The 13,638-nt window shown below is 53.9% G+C and overlaps 1 protein-coding gene across 1 annotated transcript; it reads left to right on the plus strand.

Moving 5' to 3' along the window:
• Window positions 1–794: 794 nt before the first annotated feature.
• Window positions 795–1,529, plus strand: LOC119968053 (erythroblast NAD(P)(+)--arginine ADP-ribosyltransferase-like). The gene has a single exon (XM_038801152.1). It carries the CDS (start codon window positions 795–797, stop codon window positions 1,527–1,529), a length of 735 nt encoding a protein of 244 aa, XP_038657080.1.
• The last annotated feature ends 12,109 nt before the right edge of the window (window positions 1,530–13,638 follow it).

A 13,638-nucleotide genomic window follows, 5' to 3' on the forward strand; every position in this document is an offset into this window, starting at 1 on the left:
AGTACTGAGGGAGTGCCGCACTGTCAGAGGGTCAGTACTGAGGGAGTGCTGCACTGTCAGAGTGTCAGTACTGAGGGAGTGCCGCACTGTCAGAGGGTCGGTACTGAGGGAGTGCCGCACTGTCAGAGGGTCAGTACTGAGGGAGTGCGGCACTGTCAGAGGGTCAGTACTGAGGGAGTGCCGCACTGTCAGAGGGTCAGTACTGAGGGAGTGCTGCACTGTCAGAGGGTCAGTACTGAGGGAGTGCCGCACTGTCAGAGGGTCAGTACCGAGGGAGTGCCGCACTGTCAGAGGGTCAGTACTGAGGGAGCGCCGCACTGTCAGAGGGTCAGTACTGAGGGAGGGCCGCACAGCCTGAATTTATTCCATCACTATCTCTCAAACCTCTTCTATCTGTCCCACCCTCGAATCTCCACCACCTTCCCTATCGCTCCACCATTGGCGGCCCGACCTTCATCTGCTGGAGACCCGAATATCTGTGACTCCCTCCCGGAGCCTCTCCGCATTTGTGGGGCAGGCGATTGCCCGTCTGTGATGATTTACCCCACCTACCCCCATCACCCCCAGGGGAATGTGACCATTGTTGCTGTCCCTGCCGTGTTGCTCAGGGACAGACTGACGTGGTGGAGGAGGCTGAATTAATGGGAGTTGTGTCTTTCTGATTGGCAGCCGCCTGTGTGGTCCGTTCCTCGGTCAGCGATGGGGGAAGCTGCCAAGTCCGCTATGGAGAAGAGCTGAACACGGAGGAGGGGTCGGCCGCATTCAGGTTCTCACAGACAGACGCTCAGGACAAAATGGCCATCAAGGACCTGGAGACTTTGCTGAAGAAGAACAAGACATTGAACGATACCTGGTATGAAAGCCAAAGACATTGTAAAGGGCATGTTGTACCCCTGGGTCTTCGAAAGGAGCACATTACTGCGATATGTGTCTACACCTATAATGGGACCTGGTACAAGACCTTGAATGATGGAATTAAGGAGTTTGGAAATATCAATGAGTACAACTCCCAATTTAAACTCATCGGCTATCACTATCTCTTAACAGTGGCTCTCCAATCATTGGGGAAGAGCTCCAAGCAGCTACACGTCTACCGCGGGACAGAGACTCCTTGGTTTGGGAAACAGGGCCAGCGGATGAGGTTCGGCCTATTCGCGTCCACTTCCCTCAACAGGTCAGTGGCCGAGCGTTTCGGGAAGATGACGCTGTTCGAGCTGAACACAACGTACGGCGTCGCCATCCAGGAATACTCCGTCAACCCCTCGCAGAAGGAGGTCTTAATCCCGCCCTACGAGAGGTTTGAGATCGTCACGGTCAAAGGGGCAGACCCTGTTTGCACCTTTGTCCTCCGCTCGAGGGGCTACCAGGGAGTTGAGGTGTGGCTGGAGTTGGACAGCTCAGGCCGTCTGAGAGTTTACCGCAAGACCATTCCCTGGTGGGCCTGGCTACTGATCGCCGTGGCGATCGTGGTGGTTCTGTTTGGAGCAGGAGCTGGTCTCTATTTTTTATATCGTACATATTTTGATTGAAAAATTGTGATTTTATACAACAATAACGCACCTTAGTAAAATACCGAAAATAACAATAATATTAACAATCATAAACATTCTCCCCATCCCCAAGAACAACCCAGCATTTTAACAACAACGCAAATTAACACACTATAAAGTTACAGAATAGACACTACAATAATGCACCCCCCCCCCCCCCCCCAACCCCCCCCCCCCCCCCCCCCCCGGTTGCTGCTGCTATTGACCAAGTTACCTATCTCTGAGCCAGGAAGTCCAGAAAAGGCTGCCATCGTTTATAGAACCCTTGTATTGATCCTCTCAGGGCAAATTTGACCCTTTCCAGCTGAATAAATCCCGCCATGTCACTGATCCAGGTCTCCACGCTTGGGGGCCTTGCATCCTTCCATTGTAACAGAATCCTTCGACGGGCTACTAGGGACGCAAAGGCCAGGACACCGGCCTCTTTCGCCTCCTGCACTCCCGGCTCCACCCCAACCCCAAAAATCGCGAGTCCCCAGCCTGGCTTGACCCTGGATCCAACCACCCTCGACACTGTCCCCGCCACCCCCTTCCAGAATTCTTCCAGTGCTGGGCATGCCCAGAACATATGGGCGTGGTTCGCTGGACTCCCCGAACATCTGGTGCACCTATCCTCACCCCCAAAGAACCTACTCATCCTAGTCCCGGACATGTGCGCCCGGTGCAGCACCTTAAATTGGATGAGGCTAAGCCTCGCACATGAGGAGGAAGAGTTGACTCTCTCCAAGGCATCCGCCCAAGTCCCGTCCTCTATCCGCTCCCCAAGTTCCCCCTTCCATTTAGCCTTCAGCTCCTCCACTGACGACTCCTCCACCTCCTGCATTACCTTATAAATGTCAGACACCTTCCCCTCTCCGACCCACACCCCCGAAAGCACTCTGTCCATCGCCCCCCGCGAGGGCAGCAAAGGGAATCCCTCTACCTGTCGCCTAGCAAACGCCTTTACCTGCAGGTATCTGAACATGTTCCCCTGGGGAAGGCCAAATTTATTTTCCAGTTCCCCCAGGCCCGCAAACCTCCCGCCAATAAACATTAAATGTTTTTAAGGTAAAGATAGATAGTTTTTTGAAGAATAAAGGGATTAAGGGTTATGGTGTTCGGGCCGGAAAGTGGAGCTGAGTCCACAAAAGATCAGCCATGATCTAATTGAATGGCGGAGCAGGCTCGAGGGGCCAGATGGCCTACTCCTGCTCCTAGTTCTTATGTTCTTCTGTGATTAAATCCCCTGAGCCGACTCCCCCCCCCCCCCCCCCCCCCCGCCGCCCGCCGACCCCCTCATTAAAATGATGAAGGTGCTTTCAATGTTGTATTAAAAACGATGGGAAACATTTTTTCCCAAATGCTTGCTGTACCCTTCTGACCCGAGCAATATTCCAATTAAAAACTCTCTTGAAAACTTGAAATGTCTCCCAGGACCATTGTAACTTTTTTTGATCTTGCTGTGCACATTTTACACGTTGATCGAGTGAAGTGGGCGGGCAGGCGGCGAACGCAGTTTCATGCGGAGAGTGTGAAGTGATTCATTTTGGTGGGGGGAAGGCGGAGAGAGAATTTAAACTAAAGGGTCCAGTATTGAAGGGGGTCGAGGGTCAGAGGGTCCTGGAGGGGGAGGGGGAGGGCGGGGGGGAGGGGGGGGGGACATTAATCATTAAAGGTGACGGGACAGGGTGAGGGAACGGCGAATAAATCGAACAGCATCCTGGGATTTATTAACAGGGGACACAGAGAACGAGGAGGTTTTGTTAAACGTTCCCAAAACGCTGGGTCACCCCCCAACTGGAGCGTTGTGTCCATCTCTGGGAGACACATTGACCACATGTCCATTCTCCCGCAGCATCCACATCCCAGGCTGCCGGCCCGTCAGGGTGGACCCCCCCCCCCCCCCCCCCCCCCCCACCCTCCCGAATCCCGTGGGGATACCTCAGAGGACACCGCCTTAAACTCCGACACACGCTGTCACTCCCACCCTCCACCAGCAGAGATACACACACCTGGCTGGGAAATGGCAGTGCTCAGGCTTCTGCGGCACACCACACTGTGGGTGGGGTGGTGTACCTCAGGAGGAGGCAGGAACCCCGCCCAGGGCGAGGTAGCGGTCGGCGGGCTGCTGGATCCCAGCCTGATGCTGAGCCTCTGGAACAGGCTTACCCGAGGCTGATGGAGACGTTAGAGAGCGGCTGGATCATTCCCAGGGAGATAACAGCGTCACTCCAGCCGACCCACAGCTGATCGGAGGGGTCCCAGAGGCTACGGACACAGGTCAGATCACACCAGCTTTGTCAAGGGCAGTGAAGGAAATGGGGCAGCATGGACAAAATGGGCTGAAGGGCCTGTTTCCGTGCTGTAATCGTCTATCTAGGACTCTGTGACTCTATTATATCCCATCAGCCAAGTTTTACACACCTCAGCGAACCTGTCTGTATCCATCTGTAAACTCTGTGTCACCCTTACAACTCTCCTTCCTACACAGTTTAGTGTCATCGACAAACGTGACACCAATACATTCACTTCCCTCGTCCAAATCATTGATATATTCATTGTAATTGTGGTCACAGCACAGATCCCGGTGGCTCCCACTAGTTACAGTGTGCCAGCTCCAACATGCCTCTCTTACCCAATACTCATCCAGACAAGTAACTAATTCACATCTCCACTTGCTGTGTAAAGTGTGGGATTGCTGCTGATCGGAGAGATTGCACAGCCAGCGATTATGGTGTGACACACACAGCTCATTGAGATACTCTAACTGGGGCAGTTAGAACCCCGCCCTACCCTGGGCACAGATCCAGCTCATTATTATTGGGCAACACATTAATAAATCAGGTTAAGGCAGGTTTAGGAAGATGTTCAGCATCAAGGCAGTGTGAGCTCAGATAAACATTAATCACCAACTCCTTTGCTGGAGATTTACACAGAGTCGCAGTAAATATCACCCTAGCTCCCCATGCTAGACAAGCTGCTGACAGTGCGGCACTCCCACAGTACTGACCCTCTGACAGTGCGGCACTCCCACAGTACTGACCCTCTGACAGGGCAGCACTCCCTCAGTACTGACCCTCTGACAGTGCGGCACTCCCTCAGTACTGACCCTCTGACAGTGCGGCACTCCCTCAGTACTGACCCTCTGACAGTGCGGCTCTCCCTCAGTACTGACCCTCTGACAGTGCGGCACTCCCTCAGTACTGACCCTCTGACAGTGCGGCTCTCCCTCAGTACTGACCCTCTGACAGTGCGGCACTCCCTCAGTACTGACCCTCTGACAGTGCAGCACTCCCTCAGTACTGACCCTCTGACAGTGCAGCATTCCCTCAGTACTGACCCTCTGACAGTGCGGCGCTCCCTCAGTACTGACCCTCTGACAGTGCAGCACTCCCTCAGTACTGACCCTCTGACAGTGCAGCATTCCCTCAGTACTGACCCTCTGACAGTGCGGCTCTCCCTCAGTACTGACCCTCTGACAGTGCAGCACTCCCTCAGTACTGACCCTCTGACAGTGCAGCACTCCCTCAGTACTGACCCTCTGACAGTGCGGCACTCCCTCAGTACTGACCCTCTGACAGTGCAGCACTCCCTCAGTACTGACCCTCTGACTGTGCGGCACTCCCTCAGTACTGACCCTCTGACAGTGCAGCACTCCCTCAGTACTGACCCTCTGACAGTGCGGGGCTCCCTCAGTACTGACCTTCTGACAGTGCAGCACTCCCTCAGTACTGACCCTCTGACAGTGCAGCGCTACCTCAGTACTGACCCTCTGACAGTGCGGCACTCCCTCAGTACTGACCCTCTGACAGTGCGGCACTCCCTCAGTACTGACCCTCTGACAGTGCAGCACTCCCTCAGTACTGACCCTCTGACAGTGCGGCACTCCCTCAGTACTGACCCTCTGACAGTGCAGCACTCCCTCAGTACTGACCCTCTGACAGTGCGGCACTCCCTCAGTACTGACCCTCTGACAGTGCGGCACTCCCTCAGTACTGACCCTCTGACAGTGCGGCACTCCCTCAGTACTGACCCTCTGACAGTGCGGCACTCCCTCAGTACTGACCCTCTGACAGTGCGGCACTCCCTCAGTACTGACCCTCTGACAGTGCGGCACTCCCTCAGTACTGACCCTCTGACAGTGCAGCACTCCCTCAGTACTGACCCTCTGACAGTGCAGCACTCACTCAGTACTGACCCTCTGACAGTGCGGGCTCCCTCAGTACTGACCCTCTGACAGTGCAGCACTCCCTCAGTACTGACCCTCTGGCAGTGCGGCACTCCCTCAGTACTGACCCTCTGACAGTGCGGCACTCCCTCAGTACTGACCCTCTGACAGTGCAGCACTCCCTCAGTACTGACCCTCTGACAGTGCGGCACTCCCTCAGTACTGACCCTCTGACAGTGCGGCACTCCCTCAGTACTGACCCTCTGACAGTGCTGCACTCCCTCAGTACTGACCCTCTGACAGTGCGGCACTCCCTCAGTACTGACCCTCTGACAGTGCAGCGCTCCCTCAGTACTGACCCTCTGACAGTGCGGCACTCCCTCAGTACTGACCCTCTGACAGTGCAGCACTCCCTCAGTACTGACCCTCTGACAGTGCGGCACTCCCTCAGTACTGACCCTCTGACAGTGCAGGCACTCCCTCAGTACTGACCCTCTGACAGTGCAGCACTCCCTCAGTACTGACCCTCTGACAGTGCAGCACTCCCTCAGTACTGACCCTCTGACAGTGCAGCGCTCCCTCAGTACTGACCCTCTGACAGTGCAGGCACTCCCTCAGTACTGACCCTCTGACAGTGCAGCACTCCCTCAGTACTGACCCTCTGACAGTGCGGCACTCCCTCAGTACTGACCCTCTGACAGTGCAGCACTCCCTCAGTACTGACCCTCTGACAGTGCGGCACTCCCTCAGTACTGACCCTCTGACAGTGCAGCACTCCCTCAGTACTGACCCTCTGACAGTGCGGCACTCCCTCAGTACTGACCCTCTGACAGTGCGGCACTCCCTCAGTACTGACCCTTACTCCCTCAGTACTGACCCTTACTCCCTCAGTACTGACCATCCGATCTCGAGCCTGTCACATTGTTATTGTGGAACTTTGGATTTAGTCTAATTGTCACCCTGTGGACTGGGTATAATGAGCCTGATTTCTAACGATGCGATCTGCTGGTGTAGACGATGTAACTGTGTGGGAGGACTGGGATTAGATTACCTTTGTGGGATGATGAAAATTGCGAAAGATTGAAGTTCGGAGGGTTTCAGGATCGAGGTACGCAAGGTAACAAACCCTGTCGGGGAATTGTTGATAATAATGGATCACTGGCCTCTATACTGACAGGATCCCAGTAAAAAGTAGTTCATGGTTAATCTGTACAAAGGCTTGCTTATTCTGCTCCCTGGGGTGACTGCGATCAGTTCTGGGCACCCCACCCTCGGGAGGATTAGTGTTTTATCCGCCAGGCGGTGAGCAGATTGGCAAAGCTGAGGTGGCGAGGCAAGAAGGTGCTGACAGACATGACCTGACGTGCCTCAGCTCCGTCACGGGCTGAAACGCCTTGAGCCGTATCTCTAACACAGTGACTGACGAAGGCACTGAAACTGGGATGGTGATGATGCAGACGTGGAGGGAATTCTCTGCCTGGAACTTGTTTCCACAAGTAGTTAATATCGACTTGTTGCCATGGAGAAACCTTCCCCAGCACGCACACCCACCATCACCCATCAGCCGCCTTCTTCAACCCGCTGCAGTCCCTGAGGGGTAGGTACACCCACTGTGCTGTTAGGGAGGGAGCTCCAGGATGTTGCCCCGGCGACAGTGAAGGAACGGCCGATATATTTCCCAGTCAGGGTGGGGAGTGACTTGGAGGGGAACCTCCAGGTGGGGGGGTTCCCAGGTATCTGCTGCCCTTGTCCTTCTAGATGGAGGTGGCCGTGGGTTTGGAAGGTGCTGCCTGAGGAGCCTTGGTGAGTTGCTGCAGTGAATCTTGTAGATGGGACACACGGCTGCCACTGTGTGTCGGTGGGGGAGGGAGTGAATGTTTGTGGAAGGGGAGCAATCAAGCGGGGCTGCTTTGTCCTGGATGGTGTGGAGCTTCTTGAGTGTTGGTGCTTCGCTCATCCAGGCAAGTGGAGAGTTTCCATCTCACTCCTGACTTGTGCCTTGTAGATGGTGGACAGGCTTTGGGAGGGGGTCAGGAGGTGAGTTACTCTCCGCAGGATTCCCAGCCTCTGACCTGCCCTGGTAGCCACTGTATTAATGTGGCTGGGTTCAGTTTCTGATCAATGGTAACCCCCAGGATGTGGGGGATTCAGCGATGGGAATGCCATTGAATGTCAAGGGGCCGATGGTTAGATCCTCTCTTGTAGGAGATGGTCATTGCCTGGGGCTTGTGTGGCGGGAATGTAACTTGCCCCCTTGCCAGCCCCGAGCCTGGATATTGCCCAGGTCTTGCTGCATTTGGACATGGACTGCTTCAGTATCTGAGGGGTCGCGAATGGAGTCATAGAGTGTCACAGCACAGAAAGAAGCCCTTCTGTCCATCATGTCAATGCCAGCCATTAAACACCCTGTCAATTCCATTCCCATTTCCCAGCACTGGCTCCGAAGTGAAATATTCTGTACGAGTTGTGAGAGTCTCCGCCACCCGTTCAGTCAGCGAGTTCCAGACTCCCACCTCCCTCTGGGTGAACAGGTTTTTCCTCAAATTTCTTGGCCCTATGTCCCCTGGGAATAGACCCCCCTACAAAGGAATTTCTTCCTATCCACTCCATCTCTGTCCCTCATGATTGTGTCCACCTCAATCAGGTCCCCCCTCAGCCTTCCCTGCTCTCAGGAAAACAGCCCCACTCTAACGGAAGGATGTTGCAGGTTACAGAGGGACATAGATAAGCTGCAGAGCTGGGCTGAGAGGTGGCAAATGGAGTTTAATGTAGAGAAGCGTGAGGTGATTCACTTTGGAAAGAATAACAGGAATGCAGAATATTTGGCTAATGGTAAAATTCTTGGTAGTGTGGATGAGCAGAGGGATCTCGGTGTCCATGTACATAGATCCCTGAAAGTTGCCACCCAGGTTGATAGGGTTGTTAAGAAGGCCTATGGTGTGTTGGCCTTTATTGGTAGAGGGATTGAGTTCCGGAGCCATGAGGTCATGTTGCAGTTGTACAAAACTCTAGTACGGCCGCATTTGGAGTATTGCGTACAGTTCTGGTCGCCTCATTATAGGAAGGACGTGGAAGCTTTGGAACGGGTGCAGAGGAGATTTACCAGGATGTTGCCTGGTATGGAGGGAAAATCTTATGAGGAAAGGCTGATGGACTTGAGGTTGTTTTCGTTAGAGAGAAGACGGTTAAGAGGTGACCTAATAGAGGCATACAAAATGATCAGAGGGTTAGATAGGGTGGACAGCGAGAGCCTTCTCCCGCGGATGGAGGTGGCTAGCACGAGGGGACATAGCCTTAAATTGAGGGGTAATAGATATAGGACAGAGGTCAGAGGTGGGTTTTTTACGCAGAGTGGTGAGGCCGTGGAATGCCCTACCTGCAACAGTAGTGAACTCGCCAACATTGAGGGCATTTAAAAGTTTATTGGATAAGCATATGGATGATAAGGGTATAGTGTAGGTTAGATGGCCTTTAGTTTTTTTTCCATGTCGGTGCAACATCGAGGGCCGAAGGGCCTGTACTGCGCTGTATCGTTCTATGTTCTATGTTCTATGTTCTATGTAACCAGCCTCTCTTCATCGCTGCAACGCTCCATCCCATAAACATCCTGCTGTCTCTCCTCTGCACCCTCTCCAGGGCAATCACATCCTTCCTATAGTGTGGAGACCAGAACTGTACACAGTGCTCCAGCTGTGCTCTAACCAGTGTTTTATACAGCTCCGTAATAACCACCCGGCTCTTATAGTCAAAGCCTCGGTTAATACAGCCAGGTATCCCATAGTCCTCCTTACCCACCTGATCGACCTGACCTGCTGCCTTCAGTGACCTGTGAACCTGCCCCAAGGTCCCTCTGCTCCTCTGTATTGCCCAACGTCCGACTGTTCCTCGTGTGTTCCCGTTGCCTGGTCAGCCCTCCCAGAATGCATCACCTCACACATTTCAGGGTTAAACTCCATTTGCCACAGCTCTGCCCATCCCGGCTGTATCGTCCTGTGCTCTCAGACGTTCCTCCTCGCTATTTAGCGAGCTACCCAGCTCCGATCCCTGTGGAAGGCCGCTGCACACTGACTTCCAGTCACAGCAACAATCTTCCACCACCAACCCTCTGCTTCCCACCACGAAGACAATGTTGGATCCAATTTTCCAAATTGCCCTGGATTCCCATGGGATCGCAAAATTCTTGATCAGTCTCCTGTGTGGGACCTTGTCCGTGACCTTATTGAAGTCCATGTCGACGACATCAACTGCACCACAATCATCTGGTGCTGAACATTGTGCAGTCTTCAACGAACATCCCCACGTCTGACCCTATGATGGAAGGGAGATCATTGATGGAGCAGCTGGAGATGGTTGGGGCCGAGGACACGACCCTGAGGAACTCCTGCAGTGATGTCCTGGAGTTGAGATGATTGACCTCCAACCACCACAACCATCTCCCTTTGTGCCGGGAATGACTCCAACCAGTGGAGAGTTTCCCCCCTGATTCCCATTGACTCCAGTTTAGCTCGGGCTCCTCGATGCCAAACTCGGCCAAATGCTGCCTTGATGTCAAAGGGCCGTCACTCTCACCTCCCCTCTGGCATTCAGCTCTTTTGTCCGTGTTTGAACCGATTGCCTCTGGAGAAGTTGGTGTTGAGCTGCCTTCTTGAACCATTGCAATCCACGTGCTGCGGTTGATGTCAAATATGCAAAGGGGAATATTCTTCGATTGGGAGCCATATTGGGCCACCATGCACATGGGTGAGAAAAGGAAAGGAATTGGCGCGAGTTGGAAACAGACGATACAAAGCTCGGGAGAAGGGTGACGTGTGAGGATGACGCTGAGCAAATTCAGAGGGACGTTGACAAGTTGGCCAAATGGGCAGTAAACCTCTGGCGGTCAAACTTCAATACAGCGAAATGTGAGGTCATGCATTTTGGTAAAGAAACAGGGGGCGACAATACAGGCTCAATGGTACAGCTTTGAGGGGAGTACAGGGGAAGACGGACCTCGGGATTTAAGTGCAGAATTCTCTGAAGGTGGCCAGGGAAGTTGTTAAGAAGACTTAGAGCATCCCTGGGTTTATAAATAGAGGCATAGAGTATAACAGCAAGGAAGTGGTGCTGCACCTCTACAAATCATTGGTCAGATCACTTTTGGAGCATGTTCAGTTCTGGGCACCTTATTTAAGAGATTGCAGAGGAGATTTACTAGAATGAAACCAGGAATGAGGAATTTTAGATACGAAGGATTGGAGGAATTGGGATCGTTCACCTTTGGAGCAGTGAAGATTAAGAGGCAATCTGATTGAGGTGTTCACAATTCTGAACAATGTTGACAGGGTAAAGAGGGATATTTGGGAGCCGGAACAGACACGATGGGCTGAATGGTCTCTTTCTGTGCTGTGACATTCCCTGATTCTATCCCCCTCCCTCAGTAAGGAGAGCAGAACCGTGCGCAGTACTCCAGCTGCGGAAACACCAAGGCAGTTTTAGCAAAGTTTCCTGACCGTGGCCTCCATCCCGACCCGCAGTGAAGGTCGACGTTCCGTTCCCGCTTCCCAGTGGCTCGCTAGGCCGGCCGACTGACCGTCCACCCAAGCCATTCCCAGGAACCGTCAAACGGGCTCCAGATCCTGCCGCTTGGCGCGTTTCTTTTCCAGCAATGTCCCGACGTCAGCGCTGACGTTCCGTGCATGGCGCCCCTGGTGTCCGGCAGGGGTGGGGCGGTTTTGGGGGGGGGGGGTGTCACGCAACCCCCAGGCCCCAGAGGGCGAAACGTGGGGATCTGGAACCGGTTGGAGATCGTCGGTCCCGGAGGTAACGAGGACGCGAGGTGGCGAGGGGGTGGGCGTCGGCTGGTGAGCCAGGACGCGGGCGGGGGGGGTGACGTCTGGCGGGGAGGGGGCACCAAGGTTGCGAACTGATTGGTTGACTCTCCGACTGTTACCGAGGGAGGGGCGTCGCTACCCACAGGAAACAGCGGCTGCCGTCGCCCAGAGAATAGGCCCTAACCCTGGTTGATTGGTGGCGGCTGGAGGGAGTTTGGTTCGATCCCGGCTCCGAGGCTCGCTGTGGGATGGCATTCCAAACCCTGGGATACTACAATCACGGCACTTGGCAATGAGAACCCCATTGGGACCTCCCCCCCCCCGCTGGAATGTCCCACCAGCGGGTACACAGAATCCAGGCGGCTGGAGGATTGTAGGACCTGACCATTCGTCCAAGACTCAGACTGTCTGTCCAAAGAGGTCGCAGCGATATCTTCCTCACACTTTCCACACGAGTGAAGATCATTCCCGCGGTGGTTGACATATTCTTCACAGATTCGGCACATATCTCACTGGCTCCCTTTGTTTCAACTACAAACTGTGAATCGCACAATCCCCCTGTGGTGAATGTGATTCACACTATATATAGTTGCCAATATCACTCCGTGTATCTATGTTCGCTATCCACCATTGTAAGTGCAGTTGCACTATCCGACCACCAGGGGGAGTCGCTCTGGGAGTACGCGAGAGTTTGTACTGGGCTCCTCCCTTGTCTCCGCCCAGGACTCCTCCCCCTGGGACCGATGTATAAAGATCAGTGCCTTAGAGCCAGCCTGCCAGTTCACCTGAAGTTCAACGACGAATAGGCTGGCTCTGTTGTAAGTGTATTAAAGCCTCTGTTCAGATCCAACTACACGTGTTCGCTGAATTGATGGTTCCATCAATTTAATACACTGAAGAAGCTGCCGAAGTAAAGCATGGAATCCGCTCTAAAACCAGGACGTCTAGAACTCGATCCACAGGATGCAGAGGCGAAAGAAACCTTCTGCCACTGGCTGAAATGTTTTAAGGCCTACCTGGCCGAAATCAGCACCGCTGAAACTACGGAGGACCAAAAGCTCAGCCCACTGCACGCGAGGGTCAGCCACAGAATTTCTACACAACTAAATCCAGCCGGTTCCTACACCGCTGCGCTGGCGATTTTGGACAAATGTATATTAGGCCCATGAACGAGGTCTTTGCCCGCCATGTGTTCACGACTCGCCGGCAACGGGCTACTGAAACTTTAGCTGAATTTGCACGCGAGTTGACCAATCTCTCCAATGACTGCAATAACCAGGCCGTAACCACGGCCGAACATAGGGAGCTTGCTGTGCGGGATGTTTTTGTAGCGGGCCTTCGATCTAGCTATGTACGCCAGAGACTATTAGAAAATGGCGCCCAGGGCTTAGAGATTACCGTAGGGGCTGCCAGCACGATGGAAGTTTACTTCCGCAGCCTCAACTCGTTTCCCGCGGACCCCGCTAACCCCGCTTGGGCCCCCGACCTGAGGACCCCCCAAACCTGTGCCGCAAGGCCCCCCAGCTATCGCGCTGCCACAGCCGGTCCGACTTTCCCAGTCAACTACTCAAACTATCCAGCTGCTCCAGCTAATTACTCAGCTCCCCCAGCCAGTTACTCAGCTCGCCAAACCAGTTATTCAGCAGCCCCAGCCTGCCACTATTCAGCTCCCCAAACCAGTTATTCAGCAGCCCCAGCCTGCCACAATTCAGCTCCCCAGACCAGTTATTCAGCAGCTCCAGCCTGCCACTATTCAGCTCCCTAAACCAGTTATTCAGCAGCCCCAGCCTGCCACTATTCAGCTCCCCAAACCAGTTATTCAACTGCTCCAGCCTGCCGCTATTCAGCTCCCCAAACCAGTTATTCAACTGCTCCAGCCTGCCACTATTCAGCTCCCCAAACCAGTTATTCAACTGCTCCAGCCTGCCACTATTCAGCTCCCCAAACCAGTTATTCAACTGCTCCAGCCTGCCACTATTCAGCTCCCCAAACCAGTTATTCAGCAGCCCCAGCCTGCCACTATTCAGCTCCCCAAACCAGTTATTCAACTGCTCCAGCCTGCCACTATTCAGCTCCCCAAACCAGTTATTCAGCAGCCCCAGCCTGCCACTATTCAGCTCCCCAAACCAGT

The sequence above is a fragment of the Scyliorhinus canicula genome, chromosome 6, assembly GCF_902713615.1.
Source record: "Scyliorhinus canicula chromosome 6, sScyCan1.1, whole genome shotgun sequence".
In the NCBI taxonomy this organism is placed as follows: domain Eukaryota; kingdom Metazoa; phylum Chordata; class Chondrichthyes; order Carcharhiniformes; family Scyliorhinidae; genus Scyliorhinus; species Scyliorhinus canicula.